This window comes from Anolis carolinensis, chromosome 5, assembly GCF_035594765.1.
Source record: "Anolis carolinensis isolate JA03-04 chromosome 5, rAnoCar3.1.pri, whole genome shotgun sequence".
Taxonomy (NCBI): domain Eukaryota; kingdom Metazoa; phylum Chordata; class Lepidosauria; order Squamata; family Dactyloidae; genus Anolis; species Anolis carolinensis.
In genome coordinates this window covers 133,299,380-133,322,461 of record NC_085845.1, presented here as the reverse complement: position 1 = coordinate 133,322,461, position 23,082 = coordinate 133,299,380, and the positions used below count along the sequence as shown (strand labels likewise).

The following is a 23,082-nucleotide window of genomic DNA, read 5'->3' as shown; positions in this document are numbered from 1 at the left end:
TGGGTCGTGACATAGAAGGGCCATCTACTCATACCAAGAATAGCAATGCTGATCAGGAATAGGGTGCTCCAGATCAGTATTGCCGAAGTCCATATGACCAGCCACCATGCTGACAGAGGCTAGTGGATGTCTGACCTACACAATCCCAGGCAAGCCTGGTGGTTGCATGGAATCTGCACAGCCCAGTGGTGCTGGAACCAGTCCAGTGCTGCTGGACCACCATCCTTACCTTGCCTGTCGATCTGCCCTTCAATGGTGACCACTGGGCATGAAAATGGCAGTGGTCACCACTCAATGCCTGTAGTGATGATAGCCAGAGTACCAAAGCGACACAAGAGAGAGAAGGAAGAATAGATTCCTTCTTTCCTTTCTTCCTTCTCCAATCACTTTACGGCTTCAGCTATCATCACTACAGATGTCAAGTGGCAACCTTTGCCAGTGATCACCACTAAGGCCAAAACAACAGGTGAAGCTAAGTTTTCTATCTCTGTGCTGCCCAAGTAAAAAAATAGTGGGATGGTGGTGTGAACAGCCATGGCCATTTCTGAATACAGGTGACCCAACTATTTACCTTGGCCCCAAATGCAGGTGAGCTCCGAAGCTTCAGGAAAGCTCTGGACTATCTCACAACTTTTAAAATACAGAATAAGGCAGAGTTAAGGTGAATGGACCCTGTACATTATGTGGACGTCATTGAGTCCATTCACATCATACTTCAGGCATATCATAAGAAACATGACTCATAAGAAAAGAAAATCATACTTAGTAAAGTTGAAGGCAGTAAGAAAAGAGGAAGACCACAGTACAAGTGGATAGACCTAATCAAGGTAGTCATGACTCTGAGTCCACAGGTTTTAAACATGAGTGTCTTGAAGGCCTCTCATTTATATGGTCAACTTAACTCAAAGCAACTTGATGGCAACATCAACAAAACATTCAGGGTCATTCTCTGACATCTTTAACCCTCATTAATTAAATCTATTTAATAAATAAATATTCATTTCCTAAATTAAATATTGCTAAAAATATGTTCAACTCCTTTTAATTTCAGATTCTTGTCTTTTAATTGAATCCTTTCCTTATAGGCCACAGAGATACAGAAGTGGCACAATTTTCCATCATTTTTGTATTTTGCATTTATGAATGAAATGGAAATTGCTGTTGGAATGGATTCCTCCTCCTTTATAAACATCCCTAAACCAGCTCCAAAGAGAGGAGTCCCTCGCTGGAGAATACGAGAATAAAGAGCATAGGGAAACCTTGATGCACGTGTGTAAAACTCAATCATGTGAAATTAGATAGAATTCAGAATACTCACTTCAAGATGTTATTCTCAAAGATGCTTGACAATCAAATGCATTTGTCCCACTAATTCATATATAAATCAGTCTTAAATACATTACAAAACTATATTCCCTGCCTTCACTGTTCTTAGAATACTTTTTTCAATATACTGTATTTACTAAAAGTAAACAAGAATATTCAAATACATTTGCCAAAAATAATTTCCAGTCTGTTTTATTTCCAAATAAAGTACATTTATCCAAAAAAGCATGAACATTCAATATAACAACATTTGCAACAACAGTTACAATCTATTTTTCATCCATAGTTTTAGTGCAAAGCACTAAATGGCAAAATTTATTCATTAAAAATTCTTACTTATGGTAAACATTTTAGATATCTGTCATACAGAAAGTGTAAATTGGCATAAAGTATTCCCTAAGCAAGAGAGTTAACCAATATATATTTTAAATGGCATTTTTTAATGTTTATTTTTTTCATTGTGACAATTTATCGCTAAATGTTCTAAAAAAAATTATAATGCGCAGATCCCTGCTAACATTCGTAATGGTAGACACTACAGAAGTAATTAAAAATAGACAAGAACAAATAGCCCTTTCATAAACTTTACAGTGAAAGTCAAGTGCTACCTACAATGGTTGTTCAACATCTTGTGGGCAAAAAATTGAAAAAAATATCCTACAATATCTTCTTTTAACAATAGTTAAGGTTCTATAACAAATAGTTGTATATGACTTCTCTACAAAAACAACAGCTATTTTCTTAATATTAGTGTACTGTCTATTAAAAACAACTTTTTTAAAAAAAAACTGGAGCTATTAAAGTGCTTGTGAATATATATTCTTAAAAATTAAAATAGGGGAATGTGGGTTACTTGTAAACTTCCATATGAAAGAGTGTCCAATAGACTAACCATACAAATTATTATGAATCTTTGAAAGAACGTCCGTTCAAATTGAATACCATCTCACCAAAAAATATTAGTCAACAGTAAAGAGACATTAGAGCAAAGTCTAGAATTATTACAATTCAAATACAAATCATTCAAATTATACTAAGTAACTATTCGCTCATATACATTCATTTATAAAAATATATGTTTAAAGTACATCACACAGCAAGCATTTGCTTAGTAGTATATCACAAAATCCTTGTTCAACAAAATCAGGTTTAAGTATGGCACAGATGCTCCAAACTGTATATTTTCTTTAAAAATGGTTCTTCTAAAAATGTTTGCAAAAATTCCCTTTTAAAACATTTATTTTTCTATTTTTATTGAATTACATGAAGACAGCTGGCCTTCAGTTTAAGTATTGTTTCCAATGCAGTTTAACCGCCATTGAAACTTCTGGACAAGGTTTATGACCAGTCAATACATTTAGTAAGAAAATAGCTTATAAAAATATTTTCTCTCTTTATACAAAATACATTAGTGGTCTTTGCATCAATTTTTCCCACATATCATTTGATGTTAAAGCAAGTTATGTATACAAATAGTCAGTCAACCTAAAAGATGAGATGAAAGCTCATGGCACAAAAAACAGGATGGCTTTATCTCTTCAATAAAGGTATTAAGGGGTTGTATCCAATTGGGTGTTACTTATAAAGGTTACTTTTAAAAGTTTTCATATATAGATTTATAGGAATTCCCTACTCTTTTCTGCCAATTTTCATGCCGCTCTGAAGCAAATCTGGGTAGTTATAAGGACACTGCGACAAGAAGGAAAACTGCCAGAAATGTCTTCCTCTTCATTTGGTTGATTGAGGTTGGATACAACCTCAAAACTCATCTCTAACTTTAAAATCATACAAAAATCTCTAAACAACCTAAGGGTTGCTTTCCAAATAGCTGGAGGCTTGTCCATATACAAATCGTTTCATGTTAAAATCAGAAAACAAATGGTTTAAGCTGGGAAGCCTGTTTCAAGCAATGAAGACTTTTGGAACAGAAGTATCAACACAGTCATGCTCTTAACAAAAAATAATTCTTGGAGATTAGAAATCTTTCCTATAGTTTCAAATACAGTTTTCTATTTTATAAGCTACACCAACATATATTTCAGTTTAACATTAGGCCTGGTCTTTACCACTGAAAAACATTCACTGCATAAAATGGAACTGTAGAATAGGTTTTCCTTCCTATCCTTTTTAAACATGGCATTTGGGAGGAAAATAGTCACAAAAATTCAGATAAAAAGGTCTAAAAATGAAACAAAAATCCTCGATCAGAAAATATATGGATTTATTTTTAGGGACTGTGTCAAAGAAGAGAGAATGGGCATTTGTAATGCAAATATGTCAGCTCTATAATATACTATAATTTTAAAATAGTCACTACAGTAGTAGTATTTTGTGAAAAGTCTATGCCAAAAAATGTTTACTAACAAAATATTCACTGCATAAAATGGAACTGTAGAAGAGGTTTTCCTTCCCATCCTTTTTAAACATGGCATTTGGGAGGAAAATAGTCACAAAAATTCAGATAAAAAGGTCTAAAAATGAAACAAAAATCCTCGATCAGAAAATATGGGGATTTATTTTTAGGGACTGTGTCAAAGAAGAGAGAATGGGCATTTGTAATGCAAATATGTCAGCTCTATAATATACTATAATTTTAAAATATTCACTACAGTAGTAGTATTTTGTGAAAAGTCTATGCCAAAAATGTTTACTAACAAAATATTCACTGCATAAAATGGAACTGTAGAAGAGGTTTTCCTTCCCATCCTTTTTAAACATGGCATTTGGGAGGAAAATAGTCACAAAAATTCAGATAAAAAGGTCTAAAAATGAAACAAATATCCTCGATCAGAAAATATGTGGATTTATTTTTAGGGACTGTGTCAAAGAAGAGAGAATGGGCATTTGTAATGCAAATATGTCAGCTCTATAATATACTAACATTTTAAAATATTCACTACAGTAGTAGTATTTTGTGAAAAGTCTATGCCAAAAATGTTTACTAACAAAATATTCACTGCATAAAATGGAACTGTAGAAGAGGTTTTCCTTCCCATCCTTTTTTAACATGGCATTTGGGAGGAAAATAGTCACAAACATTCAGATAAAAAGGTCTAAAAATGAAAGAAAAATCCTCAATCAGAAAATATATGGATTTATTTTAGGGACTGTGTCAAAGAAGAGAGAATGGGCATTTGTAATGCAAATATGTCAGCTCTATAATATACTATAATTTTAAAATATTCACTACAGTAGTAGTATTTTGTGAAAAGTCTATGCCAAAAATGTTTACTAACAAAATATTCACTGCATAAAATGGAATTGTAGAAGAGGTTTTCCTTCCCATCCTTTTTAAACATGGCATTTGGGAGGAAAATAGTCACAAAAATTCAGATAAAAAGGTCTAAAAATGAAACAAATATCTTCAATCAGAAAATATGTGGATTTATTTTAGGGACTGTGTCAAAGAAGAGAGAATGGGCATTTGTAATGCAAATATGTCAGCTCTATAATATACTATAATTTTAAAATATTCACTACAGTAGTAGTATTTTGTGAAAAGTCTATGCCAAAAATGTTTACTAACAAAATATTCACTGCATAAAATGGAACTGTAGAAGAGGTTTTCCTTCCCATCCTTTTTAAACATGGCATTTGGGAGGATAATAGTCACAAAAATTCAGAAAAAAGGTCTAAAAATGAAACAAATATCCTCAATCAGAAAATATGTGGATTTATTTTTAGGGACTGTGTCAAAGAAGAGAGAATGGGCATTTGTAATGCAAATATGTCAGCTCTATAATATACTAACATTTTAAAATATTCACTACAGTAGTAGTATTTTGTGAAAAGTCTATGCCAAAAATGTTTACTAACAAAATATTCACTGCATAAAACGGAACTGTAGAAGAGGTTTTCCTTCCCATCCTTTTTAAACATGGCATTTGGGAGGAAAATAGTCACACACATTCAGATAAAAAGGTCTAAAAATGAAACAAAAATCCTCGATCAGTGAAAACTCTATGTCAAAAATGTTTGCTAACAAATGAAAACCGCAGTTCAGCAACCCAGAACTTACAGGCCATCTTCAGCTGATCAAGACTTTCTCTGCCTGGTCAATACCGATGAAGTGCAATATTAATTTTAAACCTATTTGGTTTGCCAAAATAACTCAATAATATTAAACTTTGTAGAACTAGTCCTCAAGCTGTTCTAGACTCAGTATTCTTTTTAAAGACAATTTTAGAAGTCCAACTCTTTGCATCATGCCACAGGGGGAAAAGGAATAAATGCACTACAGTTTTTTCTCCTCTATCACATCAGGGCTAGGAAGAAAAGAGTATTTGAATATTTGAGCAGAGTACCAACGGAAAAAATAGCAATAATTAAAGAAGGCACTAAGTGTTCTTCATTAGATGAGAACTTTGGATCTTGTACTTCTGCCTTTGGTTTTATTATCTTCTTCAATTAAATGTGATGCATTTATTTTATGAGTTTTCTTGTGGCATTCCAAAAAAGTCTTTTTTGCAAATGCTTTCCCACATATATCACATGTGTGCAGAGAAAAGTTTTTTGTCACTTTTACTTCAATGCCAACATCAGATCCTTCATACTTTTTACTTGGCGAGTTAGAGGTGATGTCCTGTTTAAGACCATTTTGTTTACTTTCACCCCTATGAGGGCCTCTTTTAACTACCTTGTTTAGAACATAGTCAACGGACTTTTTTACAGCTCGGACTTCTAAACTTGCAGTTACTTTACCGAGGTAATTTGGAGACTTCTTATGTACTACAGTTATGTGTCTTATCACATCACGCTTCCGGCGTGTTTCGTAAGTGCACAGAGGACACCTATAGAATTTAACATATATGTTATTTCCATCTGTATGCAATTCAATGTGTTTTGCTAAGTTTTGCTTAGAAGAAAATTGGCGTTTACACAGTTTACAGTAAAGCTTTTTAAAATCAAAACCAGGTGTAAGTCTTGGCTTCCTGGGTTTCTTGGGACAAGCCACAAGATTCTGACCACTTCGCTTGACATTTTCAGAGTTCTGTTTAACGTTATTTCTCTTTGTGGGCGTTGCCCTTTTTTTCTCTACACACGCTGCACTTTTTTTCTCTGCTGATACTGTGCCTTTTTTTCTGGAAGATGCTGCACATTTTTTCTTGGCAGATGCTGCACATTTTTTCTTGGCAGATGCTGCACATTTTTTCTTGGAGGATGCTGCACATTTTTTCTTGGCAGATGCTGCACATTTTTTCTTAGCAGATGCTGCACATTTTTTCTTGGCAGATGCTGCACGTTTTTTCTCGGCAGATGCCACACTTTTCTTCTCAGTAGATGCCGCACTTTTCTTCTCAGCAGATGCTGCACTTTTTTTCTCAGCAGATGCTGTACTTTTTTTCTTAGCAGATGCTGTACGTTTTCTCTCAGCAGAAGCAGTACATTTTTTCCTGGCAGATGACACATTTTTTCTCTCAACAGATGGGGTATTTTTTTCCTTAGCAGATGCCATACTCTTTCTCACTGCAGATGATGCATTCTTGCTCTCAGCAGATACTGTTCTTTTTTTCTCTGCAGATTGTGCATTTTTTCTCCCTGCAGATGGTGCATTTTTTCTCTCTGCAGATGATGCATTTCTTCTCCCTACAGATAAGGAATTCTTTCTCCCTGCAGATAAGGAATTCTTTCTCCCTGCAGATGATGAATTCTCTCTCTCAGCAGATGGAGGACTTATTTTCTCTGCAGATGATGCATTTTCTCTCCCTGCAGATGATGAATTCTCTCTCTCAGCAGATGGTGGATTTATTTTCTCTGCAGATGATGCATTTTCTCTCCCTGCAGATGATGCATTCTTTCTCTCAGCAGATGGTGCACTTACTTTCTCTGCAGATGATGCATTTTCTCTCCCTGCAGATGATACATTCTTTCTCTCAGCAGATGGTGCACTTATTTTCTCTGCAGATGATGCATTTTTTCTCCCTGCAGATGACGCATTCTTTCTCTCACCAGATGGTGCACTTATTTTCTCTGCAGATGATGCATTCTTTCTCTCAGCAGGTAACACATTTTTTCTCTCAGCTGAAGGTGCACTTTTTCTCTTAGCAGATAACACACTTTTTCTCTTAGCAGATAGCGAACTTTTTTTCTCAGATGGTGCAACTTTTCTCTTAGCTGGTGGTGCACATTTTCTTTCAGCAGATGATTCACTTTTTCTCTTAGCTGGTAGTACATTCCTTTTCTCTACAGTTGGTGCACTTCTTCTCTTCTCACCTTTTCTCTTAGCAGATGCTGCCCTTTTCTTCTTTGCAGGTAGTACATTTTTTTCCTCTGTAGATGGTGCACGTTTTCTTTTAGAGAATGATTCATTTTTTCTCTCTACTGCTGATGATTTTTTTCTTTCTGTGGATGGTGCACTTTTTCCATCAGCTAATGTGAAAGGTTTTTTCACAACTAGTGTTGTGCTTTTTTTCTCAAAAGATGGTACATTTTTCTTTTCAGTAGGCAATATGTTCTTCCTCTCAACTGATGGTGTGTTCTTCTTCTCAGTGCCCTCTTCATTCTTTCTTTCATTTAAAGAATTTGTTACTTTCGCATCATTATGTGGAGAAATAATTAAAGAAGGCACTAATTCTGCAGACTCTATTGAATCTGTTTTAACTTTTGCTTCTGTGTTACGAACATTATTTATCTTTGTTTCTTTTTCAGCATTCTTGGTAGAAAGAGTTATCTTGTGAACAATTAACATGTGCCTTTTAAGCATTAATTGGGAACTATATTTTCTCTTGCACAAGAGGCATTTGCATGTAGTTAGGTTGTACTCTGTCTTTGATGATGACTTTTGTTTTCGGATCTTAAAAGATTTTTTAGCAGAAGATTTTTCCAAGGACAAAGGCTGTCCCGGTCTTGTAGCTATATCAGGTGTTATGGAATCTCTCCTCAATCCTCTGTGAACTTCATCAAAATGCCTTCTTACATTGGCTTTTGTAGCAAAGGATTTAAAACATACCGTACAACTTTTGCCCAGTGTTACAAGAATATTTTTGTTGCGTCCCCTTCCAAATGTCTGTCTTGGTCTTTTTTTCATTTCAATGAATTTCTTTAGCTCTTCCATCTTTTTTTTGTGCACTTTTCTAATATGTCGGCGTATACTGCGTCTGGAATGAAATTCCTTTTTACACAGAGAGCAAATTAATTGATGACCAGAATCAGAGTTATTCTTGCATTTCAACACAGGCTTTGATGGTGGCACTGAATTACCTGAAATCAATATTGCCTTGTTAGCAGACGGAGTTAGAGGAGGAAGAGGAAAAACATCTAAAGTTTCTGAATCTGAAGGAGCTGGAATTGTATTTGGAGGTTCTGTGGCAGTCTCTGAAATGTCTACAGAACCTTGAGCATGAGTGACATTCACCTCAGTGTTCTCAGCTGAGCTATCAGCCTTTGAAACATACTGAAAAACAGCATTCTTATTTGTTTCTATAGGTTCCAGACGGATTATATAATCTTGCTTGTCTACCCTTGGATACATAGCTTCTAGAAGATCACTTATGGCTTGACCTTGTTTATCATTTACATCAGGAGAATCTGTAAATATAAACACAGTTGAAATTACAGTTTTAGAACTGAAACATTTGATAGGTTAATCAGAGGACTAGAATCAGACTAATGAACATTCAGTCCCTTCTTTGTTGGAGCAGAACCCACCAACTAACCTGGACTCAGCAAAACAAGAATATTTCAAGGGTATAATGGGGCCTTATAGGACCATTATACTGAAAAGGCGGTAGATTTTTCTTAATTCATCCACATTTGTTCATATCACTTTAACACTTTCTAATCTCTTTTCCTTATGTTTATTTCCTATTGTTTTTCAAGCTCCCCAGGGGGCAAAAGCATTTCGTGAAATATTATATATATTCTGTCATGACAATACAGCCTTCCATATCCACGGATTCAACATCCATGGATTTTACCATACACTTCTTGAAAGTATTTCCCCAAAATATTTTTTTAAACCTTAATGTTGCCTTTTTATGTAAGAGACACTATTTGTACATAAGAGGAACTACAGCATCCATGTATTTTAGTATCCACAGGGAGTCCTGGGACCAAACCACGGTGGATGCCAAGGGACCACTCTATGTCAATATTAAGAAAAGTGAACTGCCACATTCATACATCACAATTAAAATGTACATATGTTTTAAAACAGTTTATTAGTCCACAAATCACAAATATGGAAACAACTAATTATTCAACCTGTAAAATTAACAACATTTGAATATAAGGTACTAAGAAACTTTTCAAAGCGCATATTGTAAAATCATTCATCTTAAAAAGCCAAAAAATCTGCCTATTTAAATATTGAAAATAAAATTATGAGATAAAAAAACTTACTGTCATCTAGCAAAAGACTTGGAGTACAGTAGAATTTTTTGTGGGTTATTAAATTTGGTAATCCTCTGAAGAGGCTGCGGCACAATTTACATTCAAATATAGTGTCCACATCTTTCAGCAAAATATGCTTAAGTTGTTTGGTTCCTGAAAAACACACACAAAAAGTATTGTTAGACCTAGGCACATTCTGGACACTTCTGATGAAAGTAAGTATTTTTAATTCTAACTGATGTAAACAGACAAATTAAAATGCAGCTACATCCAGAACTAATAGTAAGCCTTCATGCTGATTACAAAAGTTCCCAAAACACATTGCCTCCAGTATACCAAAATACAACTGCAACACCTTTTGTCTCATATATCTCCAAAGTTCCTCCAGTCAGTTATTGAGTATTAGTACCCTTCACATGTGTATTTAGGACTAGCAGTCTAAAAAACAAGTAGAAGCACGTGTCATCTGCATATTGATGACATTTAAACAAACAAATCCTGGAAGTTGTACATCACTTTTAGCCATTCTCCGGCAGTCCAAGGAACCCACAGGTACCACATCAACTTTCTCTCTTCTTGTATAGCTGCCTCTACTGGTGTCAGCACAAAGTGCCCGCAATGGCAAGGAGGCTTCACAAAGCTCTGAGGACATCAACAATTTAGTTTTCCCTAAATTGATGATGGCGCAATGGCCTGTGTAGACAGCGAACCCATCCACACCAGATCTGGTCCTGATGTTCACACTGTGCTGAAACTGCAGGGTTGCTCTTGTGATGTCTCATGGGCCTTGTAGTCCCGTTCCTAGTACTATTGTGGCAGATGAGGAGGAAAACATGGGATTTCCACCGGTTCAGCTTGAATCGGAGCCTCTCCACCTGGAGGATGTTTGTCCTCAGGAAGTTAACCAAACAAGCCTTGGGCAGAATTCTCCCCCGTTTTCCCGAAAGGACAATTATAATAGAGATAGAGGAGTCAGGGAGACTAATCGCCGGAGTCTCAGAATCGCTGCCAGACAATTAGCTGATTAGGTCTGCTTCCCTTGGGAAATTCTAAGGAGTTGTGCATCTGGACAGAGTTGGGTTTCGCTTCTTGTTCTCCAGGGAAAGTGTTCTGTTGGCGGGAAAACAAGACCCTATATAGGAGTTTTGCCGCAAGGGGAACCTTGCGGAGTCAATTGTTCAGCTTGAGGAGAGAGATCGTGTGTAGACTTCGTACCCCAGTTCCCTGTTTCCCGGATCAAGTTTTCAGCCTTGCCTTGTTTCACGGATCAAGTTTCCAGCCTTGCCTTGTTTCACGGACTTCTCTGGACTCAGTTCATGTTTCATGTTTGCCTTGTTTCAAGTTTTGATCTAGCCAAGATTCAAGTCTATTTTCCAGCCTTGTTGCCAAGCTACTTTGGACTTTAAAGACCCTGTCATTCCCCACACCATTGCTTGGCAAGGTGTGCGTTTCGGTCAAGCGGATTATAACTTTGGACTTTAATATCTTATATTGGACATTATTTTCCTGGACAATATTTGGCCTTTCCTGAAAGGTCTGGTTCTGAACTATATTCTTCACTTGTTTTTATTGACTTTATATAATTCCTTAATAAAGATATTAGATAGAATCTGGTCTCTGCGCATGGTTATTGGTGTTCTGCAGCCTGGGTCCTGACAGCTCTGGAGTTTCGGCCAAACTCCAGAGCATCTCCTGACTTTGCTGAAAACAGAGGATGTTGTACCTCCTCTAGAACTCAGGTATTTATTTATTTATTATTTCAATTATTTATACCACGCCCTTCTCACCCGAGGGTACTCAGGGCGGCTTACAAGTGGCAATTGATGCTGTGACACCGTTATACAATGAACTAAAACATTAAAACAGTTAAAACAGATATGTTTGAATGATTTACACATTAACATGACATTAGTATTTTTTTAAAATCTAAATCAGTCACTAGTCTATTTGGCTTTCCAAATAATATAGCCTAATAAGATGATATACAGATACAGTATACCATCAAATGTTGAGTACAAGAACTTTCTGACTGCCTACAGCTGTTGATGGAATGACACAGTAGCTGTATATAAACTTGATCTAGTGTGGTCATGTTTATTTTCATAATATAGTAATTTTAAGTTGTAAGAACTCAACATGGGCATAAGAATATATTTAAAAATAAAATCAGCTAAACAAGACAGTTACTCATACCTGATCGAAAACATTCAATAATTTGTTGAATGCCAGATTTTGAAGTCTGAAGAGGCTGCTGTAATAGAGGAGGATCTCCAGGCTCCAGAGTATGCACTGCAACATATTTAGAATAAGTGGTAAAAGCCAAGATACAGAACATCCCTTGTGAACTTAAACCAAATTGATGCTGGTTTTCAGCCACCAATATACAACATATCTTTCTTCCCTTCCCTTCCCCTCCCCTCTGCTGCTCTCCATGGTACATGAAATCTGGCAGCTAAGAGTTTCCCAGCCCTCAAGAACAGGTTTGGACAGCTGCAAGAAATTGGGAATTATTTCTCTTGGAGATCTGATCAAGACTGTGGATTACATTTAGATAGTACACATTTTTATGAAAGTGCAATTAAAATGTTGAAATATATTGCTGAATCTATGGTTTGGAAGCTAACATCAATCAAATAATTTTTGGTCTCCATCTCCAGTAGAATTATAGTGCGAATCTATCAAATCTTTAAGATATTTGCATGCATGTACACATGCACACTGTTCTTCCATGAAGTACCATCGATAATTTATCACTGGAAATAAAAGTTACATGCACCGAGTCCTTGAAAAAAAGATAATTCCTTAAAATAATAACAGAAGCTTTCTACAGTTTTCTTGTCAAACTTCATTCTATCTATTTTTACTTCTGAATTGTCTTAGTTGGAACTGGAGAAGTTGGAATAGAAAAAGACTCAAATTACCAATGTATTTCTCAAGTAATGTCAACATCTCCAAAACATTTAATAAGCAAATATTGTTGTGAGAAACATTTGTTTCAATCATGTTATTAATTTGGAAAGATTTCAATATGCTTGTCACTTGATTATAGAAGTGGTTCTCAACCTGTGCATCCCCAAATGTTTTGGTCTTCAACTCCCAGAAATCCCAACAGCTGGTAAACTGTTGGGATTTCTGGGAGTTGTAAGCCGAAACACCTGGGGACCCACAGGTTGAGAACCACTGGATTACAGAAACAAGTTGTGTGTGTTTTGACTAAGTAATCCAGTGATTGATTAAATCTGCATAAAGTTATTTGAAAGGGTGCTTGCAATTTTATTTTATTCTGGTTTTTTAAAAAGATTTTATTGATATTTATCCATGTTATCCTGCTGGAAGACCCTCCAGGGAAGAAAGGAAATACAAACACATTTAAGTAAATACTGTATGTTATTTCATAATACTCACCATCACTTAATAGTTGCACCCCCATTTTAGGAAAGGCAAAACAAAGACTTTTGCTATTCCCCGCATAATAGATGCACCCTTAGTTCACTTGTCCGAGCAAGTAAACTAGGTTTGCAACTGCCGTTTTGGCACTGTGGGTCTTGACTTGGCTGGGAGCACCAAAAGGGAAAGAAGGCAGAGGACATATTTACTCCTTTCCTCCAAAATATATGGGGAGGAGTATGACTATTATGCAATGAAATATGGTAATATCTCACAGAAACTAGAAACGTAATCTCCTTCAAGCAATACTATGACAGTTATACAATCATTTTAGAATGGTAAGAACTTAGCATCTGAAGGTAAACCAGTGTGGTGTAGTGGTTTCAGTCCTGCAGCAGGATTCTTGAAGCCAGGGTTGAAATTCCCACTCAGGCATTTCCTTGGGCAAGTCATACTCTTTCAGATTTAGAGGAAGGAAATTGCACGCCGTGTTTTGAAAAAATCTAGCCGAAAAAAGCCTCACCGCTTAAGATAACCATATATGAGAAATGACTTGAAGACACACAAAAATAAGTATCTGTAGATGTCCTGACCCCATTACTACTGCATGATTTTATCCTAATGACTTTTTATTGAACCTAAAATTAAAAAAGAAATGTCAGTGCTGTTACCTGGTTCACAGCATCCATGGTGATGGTGATCAGTCTGACAACATTTGTCCCTTAGAGGCATTTTCCCCTTCAATGACCTATTCTCCTTCTTCCACATTCAGTTCTTGTTTCTGCTAAAATAAGCAATTTCTCAACAGTTTACTAGATAATACAAGATTTTGTAACTCTACATAACACACTTACCAAATAACTGATCTGCTAATCTATGAAGTACACTGAGAACATACAGAAAACAAATATACATGTGCAAGTCTGCTAAATTATTATTTTTTAATTAAAAAAAAGATGTAACTAGAGTGGACAAGACATCAATGGTTAGCTGGCTCATAAATAAAATGAAAACTTTCTTCCAAACAAGGGGAATATCCCACATTATTGAGTCAATTCAAATCCACCTGGTCTCCAATTGCTACCTAACCAGGCAGCCCTTTCTCTCCCTATTTCTAAACCCCATATAAATGGCTAGTTCAGACTTTCATGGTATTACAATTACAGCAGCTACAGAACAAATGAGAAGCATCTCCAGTGTCAAAACTTAACAGAATTTAGTTTATTTAAGAGTACAATTACAACAGTATATAATATTGTACAAGTCAACCTCAAGTATAAATCAAGGGCAGGTTTTGAGGCCAAAATTATGGAGTTTGATATGATCCATGGAAAAGTCATGGGTCATTCCATAGAGAGGGGAAGCAGCAATGCCACCATAGGAAGTCAGCTGCCCCTGGCTACTGCCACCATTTCCCCATCCAGGCATTCAGAACAGACAGAGGCAGCACTACAGCAGAGAGAATAAAGGGAGCTGATGTTTGTTTTAGGTTCTTCCAGGGCAGACTTTCTTGATTTCTGCCATTCTAATCAGAGAAGGGGATGGCATATTTTTGGTAAGAGTTAATGTACAGTATTTGTCCCATGTCGTCAACACAGATTCTTTGAGTTAATTTTTTGACTAAAATTTCTAGACTTATACATGAATAAAGTATTTCCCAAGGACCACCAGGAAGTTGCTATCTGTCTCTCTCCAAAGAGACTTGCTGAAACTAGCCTTGCCAGGAAGGTAAAGAAAGGACTGTGAGTTGGAAAATCAATATTTATTTATTTATTTACTACATTTATATCCCACTCTTCTCACCCCGAAGAGGACTCAGAGCGGCTTACAAATCAAATGTGCATACAATATATTATTAGCAATAGAAAGAAGAAATCCAGAGTTTAACACAGGCAGTCTCCAAGTTACAAACATCCAACTTACAAACAACTCATAGTTAAGAACAGGAGTGAGACAACAGGAAGTGAGATCAATCTACCCCTAGAAAGGGAAATTGACTTCTGAAAGAGTTATCATGGGGAAAAGGTGTCTCAACTGAAGCTTTATCACCAATTCTTGTTTATACACGCCAAATTTTTCAAAATGCAATTCTCACATGGATAGAAAGTGCAGTGAAATCTTCTGAATCTTTGCACATACACCACAGGAGTGTCAATCCTTCACTATGCTATTCAAATTCAATTTAGGAACAAACCTATAGAACCTATCTTGTTTGTAACTTGCAGACATCCTGTATTTGCTTTTTCTGCAGCAGACGTTTTAAGTACAGAAAACACAAGTCTAACATTCAAAAGTATGTTTCTCAATCAGTTCATAATAGTTTCTAAATCAGTCTGTAACACTTTATATTGTGAACTAACACTGACACAATAGGTATTGTTACATTTGACTAAAAGGAGCTACAGAAGGATATATGAATCCTTTAAACCCTTCTGACAAAAGCTATCAGTAAGAATGTGCAAAGATGTGTGATATCTCAGTGCATATTAATGTTCATCCAATTGAATTAGAAGTTTGGGGACATAACTTAAGAGTAAGAATAAGAGAGTGAGGTTAAAGACTTCTGAAAAACACTACTTTGAACTGAACAACACTACATAAAACAACCTATTGCCTGAATCTGTTTTCAACAGATTCATTTATATTTTACCCAACTTGATCTTCTTGCAAAATAAACTAATACTTAACAGATATAGAAACACTTTTGTATATTTGAATTCTCAAATGAAATTCTCTAAAATATTTTTCCAAGCAGAATATAAGATGTTGAATATGTGTGGTTTTTGTCAAGGAAAATCCAAACAAAATTTTTGAATAATTTCAACTAGTAAAATATCTCTTAAACTAATGCAAAATAAACATGGTAACATATAGTTATCTCAAAAAAGCTGAACCATGACAATCTATCAAATATATTGAGAGAATATGTTATTTTCTATTTATAAAGAATGCAGGAAGAAAAGTATCTGACTTCTGAAGTTAAATACCATATATAAATGTGTAATTTGAGGACAGGTTTTGGGGCCAAAAAAAGATTTTGATATGACTGTGGATAAGTTGAATCATTCTGCAGAGAGGGAAAAACAGTCACTATTGTGATTTTCTCACCCAGGCATTTTAAAAAAAATCCAGAAGTGATGCTGTGGAAAAGAGAGTAGAGAGATTTGGTGCATCGTTTAGGTTCTCCCAGGATGAACTAAGCTCTTTCCTTTTACCACTCTACTCAGAGAAGGGGTGGCTCCTTTTTTGATAAGCATTATTTTAAGTACTTACAATGACCTATGGTAATGACATGCATTTTGTGACTGAAGATGAAAATGAGGAACATTATGCGTAATAAAACTGAAAGCTGGTATAGCACTCCTAGTTTAGTAAGCAGGGAGGTATATAAGCTTGTTGGAAATAAGCATTTCAAAGCAGAGTCTAATTCACTGATTAATTCATACCTTTCAAAGTGATCCAAACAGCACTGTTATAATATAAATTACTTTGAAACTATCCCTAGTATTTGTCAGGCAACCAACATACACCTTACAGTACTGTTTATGCCTAATCATACTACATGACAGAATACTACAACATTGTTACCATTATTTACTATTTACTACTTCCCAGCTTTGCATGTACCACTTCAGCTGTGATATAGAAATAATATATTCAACCCTATTCTCAATATTCATGGTGCTTTGTATTAGCAAATGAGTAGTCCTATGCATTTGTATAGAATCACTGGCCGTTTCTATTTGTACCATTCGTATGGCGCCGTTTCCGTCTGCCACATATGGAAACGGGAGCCTATACAAATGGGCTTTTCTGACCAAGGTCTGAAAAAACAAAATACTTTTTGGGCCTTGGGTGGCGAAGCACCAGGGCCTACATCTGAACGGGCCCGGTGCTCAGCTGTAGGCCTTAAGAGCCGCGACTATATTCAAGCGCTTGTCTATAGGCCCGGTAGGCAGGGTCTACAAGCATCGAGTGTTCCATGGCTCGTAGACCCAGCTCACAGGGTCTACAGTAGAAGGCTGAGCGCTCTATGCTCACAGGCTCTGAGAGCCGGGCCTACAAGTGTCGAGCACCCAGCCCAGGGCCTACAGCCAAGTGCCGAAAATCAGCTGACCAAATGGCTACGGTTCTCCTTTTTCTTTCATTTTACTGCTTCTTTTGTTCTGTAGGGGGTTGTACAGTTCCATGCCATCTGAATGGACAGAACAGTACAAAACCATGAATGAAACAGGATTCGGGCCCTACTCTACAAATGAGTCCCATCAACAAAATCAATTCTTACATCTGATATGCTTCTATAAAAATCACCACTTTCAAAATTTAAGATAAAGATACTTCAGTCCAAATTGTTTACAACAATGAACAACAGAATCACTTCCTACATCTACATAAATTAGTCTGGGGATGAGGGCAGAAACCTAGGGTATCAAGAATAAACTTTTTAATGAAAAAATATAGAGTTCAGTTCTGGTACTGAAAAATGAAGTCCTGGGGCTAGAATGCATTAATCCTGCATCTTTTTGCACCTGGCTCAATTGTGAAGTCTGAGGACTCTGTTTAAAAAAGAGTCACCCCACATTTGACAGAGAGGGACTGATGATCAAGAGGATTCAATCATCATTACCTTTCTTAAATCACCCTCCAAAGAACCATAGTTGCTGATCCAGGGCAAACACCAGAGAGCGATAATTTCTGGTGCTGAGGAACTCCAATTGCCATCAGCCCTCTCCATAGGCTTTGCTGCCTAGGGCTCATGAAGTGCCATGTCACAGAATCAAAGACACATAGAATTGGAAAGGACCACAAAGGCCATCGAGTTCAACTTCATTCTGCCATGTAGGAATACACAATTAAAACATTCTCGAGAGATTGATATCCAACCTCACTTTAAAAACCTACAAGAAGGAAACTCTACCACACTTTGAGACAGCCTATTCCACGGTTGAACAGTTCTTGCCAACAGGAGGTTTTTCCTAACATTTAGGTGAAATCTCTTTTTCTGTAATTTGAACCAATTGCTCTGTGTTCTAGGCCCCATCTACACTATCAATTTAATGTAGCTTCAAGCTATTGCTAAAATGTGACAGCTAGACTATGCACATAGCAAAAGCCTGCTCACTGTGCTTTAAGACCAGTAATCTGACACAAGCAAAGTTGGAGGCAGAAATCAGAAATGAAGTTGTTGATGTGCATCAGCGTGCAAACTGGCTCTACAGAATGCTGTAAAGACACTTGTGAGAGCTCCATATGAGCAAATTCATGTTCTGGAAAGTGGAGTTGGAAAAAAACCCCATGTGTTCCCTGAAGCTGTCAAGCTGCAGATACTGTGGATCCTGGAACTGTTTCAAGGCCATCCCCTACGTGTGTAAGCACCATCCAAAACTGGTTCCAGGGTTTACATTCTAATTACTCTCACAATGGAACCATATTCGTCAACCAGTTTCCAACTGACCTAAATGGTCAGTGTAAATGGGTTCCTAGGGCCCTTCCATACAGTAATATAGCCCTGAATATCAAGGCAGATAATCCACAATATCTGCTTTGTACTGGGTTATCTGAGTCCATACTGCCATATAATCCAGTCCAATGTGGATTTTATGCAGCTATATAGAAGGGTCTCTAGGACAAGAGAAAACAAGCTATATTGCCCTGACACTGAAAATCTCACAGGCCACATAAAATTATGTGGTGGTCAGGATTCGACCCTCATCACTTGCATTTGTCATTTGTAATCTACATACTATACTATTGGTGCAGGTTTGAACTGGATTTGCTTTGTAAACTGTTGACTCAACTTCATCTTGTGGTCTACACTGGATGCATCTCCAATGTTGACATGATGCAGTTTGACACCAGTTTAAGTGCTATTGAATCAAGGAAGTTGCTGTTTTAAACAGTCTTGAACCTTTTCTGCCAAAGAGTACTGGTGTTTTGTGAAACTACAACTCCCATGAGCCACTGCAGCTAAAGCAGTGTCAAACTGCATTGATTCAACAGTAGAGATGCATCCTAAGGCCCCTTCCATATAGCGGTATAAAACCTACATTGAACTGGATTATATGGCTATGTGGACTCAAGATAACCCAGTTCAAAGCAGATCTTGTGGTTTATCTGCCTTAATATTCTGGGTTATATGGCTGTGTGGATGGACCTTAAGACTCCTAGATCCTTTTCACACCTGCTGTTGTCAAGCCAGGTATATCTGTGCAGTACCTTAGGTTTCTCAAAGCTGAAATTCGATTTGTTAATTTCTCCACCTCAAAATAGTGGGATTCCTCATGGTGGCTGTGCATGAGGTACAAATAGGCATGGCTGTGCATAGAATCAGAGTTGGAAGAGATCACAATGACCATCCAATTCAAACCCCAGCCAACCCCAGGATAATGCCATTAAAGCAGATAGCCACTCAGCCTCTGTATGAAAACCTCCAGAAGAGACTCCACCAGTCTGAGGTCCCCTTCCACACAGCTGAATAAAATCCCACATTATCTTCTTTGAGCTGGAACACACGGCAGTGTGGACTCAGATAACCCAGTTCAAAGCAGATATTGTGGGATTTTTCTGCCTTGATATTCTGGCCCCGAGGTAGCAGATCCCAAGCCTGTACCCAAGGGGCAGTTTAAGTTTCAAACCACCCCTGAAAATTTTCAGGTAAACCCCCCCCTCCCCAAAAAAAAACCCCTGGCTTACTCATGAATTTTAACTGGTTAACCAAATCCCCATGTCAAGAATATGAGAAGCAAAAATTAGAGCCCCTCCAGAACTACAAGCACTATCTCAACCAAATTTTGATTATTCATGCCACCATTACCAACTTTCTACCAATTTATATTGCAATAGCAACAATAGCTGACATAGTGGAAGCAACCATAATGGAAGCCCTGCCAAATAAAACAATAGAACAGGAGCAAAGATAAACTGTGTCACTGGACTCTATATAAACAAGACTGTTTCTAACGATGAAGTGAAAGCTCAATTAGTGCAAAATCCATGGACTCCATTGCCCGGATATATATTTCCTGTGGATATGAAGAGGCATCTTGAGGGCCCTTCCAGTCATATAACCCAGAATATCAAGGCAGAAAATCTCACAATATCTGCTTTGAACTGGGCTATCTGGTTCCACACTGCCATATATTCCAGTTCAAAGCAGACAATGTGGGATTTTATTCAGCTGTATGGAAGGGGCCTAAGATTTCAACTCAAATGCTTCCGCAGATTTCCCAGGCTAGCCTACTCATTTCATGTACAAGGTGCAAAGTACAGTGTGGTGTTTGGAGAAGTTGGGGTAAATGTAGTCATCAGAAGCTTGGTGCATTGGTGGCTAAACCATTGGTAACATGGAGAAATGCAATAGAAGTCTTCAGGTCTTTCCACACTGCCCCTTTATCCCAGGATCTGATCCCAGGTTTTCTGCTTTAAACTGGATTATATGAGTTTGCACTGTCAGATAACCTAAGATTAGACCCTGGGATAGAGGGCCTGTCTGAAAAGGCCCCAACTTAAAGAGGGAGCAATGATGAAGGTGAAGAACCTTTTTCGCCCTTCAAGAAACAGCCTGCATTTATTGACCAGTATTTACCTTAGTCACTTAGAACCCTTCCAGACAAACCCAATATGTCAGAATCTGACCCCAGGTCTTCTGTTTATCCCAGATTATCTGGCAGTGTGGACTCATATAATCCAGTTTAAAGCAGAAAACTTGGGATCAGATCCTGGAATATAGAGCCTGTCTGGAAGGGCCTTTAGATGATCCGTTCCTCAGTTTTTGCGCAGATGATGATGATTATATTTATTTACAATTATTTATTAATTTACCCTATTTCAATGGTTCTGAACCTGTGGGTCCCCAGATGTTTTGGCCTTCAACTACCAGAAATCCGAACAGCTGGTAAACTAGCTGGGATTTCTGGGAGTTGTAGGCCAAAACACCTGGGGACCCACAGGTTGAGAACCACTACCCCGAAAGGGGACTCAAGGCAGCTTACATATGGCAATTATTCAATGCTTTAATAACAGACTAGTAATAAAACTTTATTTCTATCCCTGGCCTGAGAAGTTATCTCAGGAGAAAAAAACTTCAGCATCTCCCAATTTTTTTTTCTGGCTATGGGCTACTGCCAAACAGCTCCTATCATCCTGAAGAGGCAGATGATCTCCAACCATCCTGGACAGCACCTTCCCACTCCTTCCATCCCATCCCTAAATGCTTCTCACAGAAACCGACAAAGAAGGGATGTCAACAGCCTCCCTCAAAGGCCTCCACACAGAATGAATAACTCCTTCAGCCCGCCACGGCTAGCTCCTTGTCCCTCAATGGGTGAAGAAAAACCCCTTTTTTGGAGCCACCTGTCCTAGAATTACGGCATTCTCTCCCTCTCTGCCTGCCTCTCAAACGCCAGAGGCGACAGAGGGAGCAGCGCCTGGCTCGCTGTCTGAGGAAAGTTCTTTCAGCGGGAAGAGAAGGCATGGGTTACACCCTGAGGTGGGCGCCCGACTGACTGGAGCGCGGGAGAGAAGAGGAGGAGAGGCCGGGCTCTTTCCTCCCTCCCTCCGTCCCTTCCTTCCCTCAGGTGACAAGGAGCGCCTTACCTCCGCCGGGAAGGGACGGAGGGGAGGAGGGAGGACCTCTCCGCCTCGTCCCGACCCAAACTCGACGCGACCCCGGAGCCGGATGGTGCGCGAGGGCAGGAAGTGACTTGCGGCCGCGGCAGGGCCTGGCCTGGGGCAGCGCAACACGCATGCGTCGCACCCGGCTTCTCCTCCCCCTCCCTCCCTCCACACACACACACACAGAGTGCCTTCTCTCAAGTCTCGCCGCCGCGAAACTTTTCTTTTTGGTTGCCTTTTTTTTCTCTCTCTCTCGGGGGCGCGCACGCGCGTCGCCCCTCCTCCTTCTTTGGCCTTTCTCAGCGCGAGCCAATCGTACAGGTGCTTCGCGCCGCTGCCGCCGCCTCGGGCTGCTCTGCTCCGCTGTGGGAAGCAAACTTGGGTGGGAGAGAAAGTTTAGTTGGGGGAAAGGAGAGAGGGGCGCGCGCTCGGCCTGCCACGTGCGCCTCAGCCAATCAGAAGCGCCCACCCTGCGCGGTCCCAAAATTTTTTTTTAGAAACGTCTGCCTTCGCGTTTCTCCTCACCGGAATCATTGAGGAGAAGTAGGCGGCGACTCGAAAGAGCCGAGAAAACTTCTGGAAACTAAAGCGGACGGAATGGGGGAGAAGGAGGTTTCGCAGAGGTGCGAGAGACGGGCGAGAAAGCGACCGAAGGAAGGAAAGACCGCTCGACCGTTTAACGCTCAGCTCCGCCGGAGACAAACGTCTTCTCCTCAGAACCCTGACCGTTGGGCCCGTTGCTTCGCTACCAGAACGTCCAGCTGCAGGTGCTTCCATAGATAGGCGATAGGCTGCCTTGCCTTTTCAATTTCTGTTTCGTTTGGCCTCCCCTCGCTGTAGGAAGTCATCACCCAGTGTTGCCAAGGCTGGATCTACACTGCCCCCTTAGCCCAGGATCTCATCCCAGAATATCTGCTTTGAAGTGGGTTATATGAGTCCACACTGCCATATAATCAGGGATAAGCAGAGAATCTGGGGTCAGATCCTGGCATATAGAGAAACCTAAAACTAGATATTATTTATTGGATTGCTGTGAGTTTTCTGGGCTGTATAACAATAATAAAACTATTGATACCCCACTCCCATCTCCTGAAGGACTCTGGGCAGCTTACACTGAGACATGCCCAAAACAGTATTACATCAATAAAAACAGTAACACAGTGTAATAACACATCTTACAAAAGTTAAAATAACTTAAAACATAGTAATCCCAATCAGTAGTCAAGCACCATAGGACATGGGCCATTTTAAGGGGAAATGGAAACCTGAAAGTGCATATTCTTTGGTGACTAAGGATGGGAGTCAACATGTTCCAAAAACAAAAACGCACATTTTATCACATGTGGACATTCAGTGTTTATTTATTTATTTATTATATATCATATTTATATCCTACCTTTCTCTATCCTTGGGAGGATTCAAGGT

At 38.4% G+C, this 23,082-nt stretch overlaps 1 protein-coding gene and 1 long non-coding RNA gene across 4 annotated transcripts in view; one reads left to right on the top strand and one right to left on the bottom strand.

Annotated features, from left to right (window-relative positions):
* Nucleotides 1-1,502: 1,502 nt before the first annotated feature.
* Nucleotides 1,503-22,312, bottom strand: znf800 (zinc finger protein 800). 3 transcript variants are annotated; one of them, XM_008111224.3, is made up of 5 exons: nt 22,183-22,312; nt 13,716-13,828; nt 11,851-11,946; nt 9,667-9,810; nt 1,503-8,853 (listed from the first exon to the last, which is right to left on the bottom strand). In XM_008111224.3, the coding sequence occupies exons 2-5, from the start codon at nt 13,810-13,812 to the stop codon at nt 5,678-5,680; spliced, it is 3,513 nt and encodes a 1,170-aa protein (XP_008109431.1). In that variant the 5' UTR covers nt 13,813-13,828; nt 22,183-22,312; the 3' UTR covers nt 1,503-5,677. The 3 variants fall into 3 exon arrangements, with proteins under 3 accessions (XP_008109431.1, XP_008109430.1, XP_008109433.1); XM_008111223.3 differs by lacking the exon at nt 22,183-22,312 and adding an exon at nt 21,640-21,776; XM_008111226.3 differs by lacking the exon at nt 22,183-22,312 and adding an exon at nt 21,640-21,726 and having other exon boundaries at nt 13,716-13,825.
* The window catches only part of LOC134299455 (uncharacterized), a 77,658-nt gene continuing 76,861 nt past the window's right edge, over nt 22,286-23,082 (top strand). The window contains exon 1 of the long non-coding RNA XR_010006673.1: nt 22,286-22,424. This is a non-coding gene — a long non-coding RNA (uncharacterized LOC134299455). The remainder of the gene's footprint in view (nt 22,425-23,082) is intronic.

Excerpts from the sequence above, each read along its gene's own strand:
- znf800 (XM_008111224.3), bottom strand. The coding sequence starts at position 13,812 with ATGTGGAAGAAGGAGAATAGGTCATTGAAGGGGAAAATGCCTCTAAGG. Across the intron at positions 9,811-11,850 it reads TATTGAATGTTTTCGATCAG|GAACCAAACAACTTAAGCAT; the intron begins GTATGAGTAACT and ends TGTGTTTTTCAG. Across the intron at positions 8,854-9,666 it reads AAGTCTTTTGCTAGATGACA|ATTCTCCTGATGTAAATGAT; the intron begins GTAAGTTTTTTT and ends TTATATTTACAG.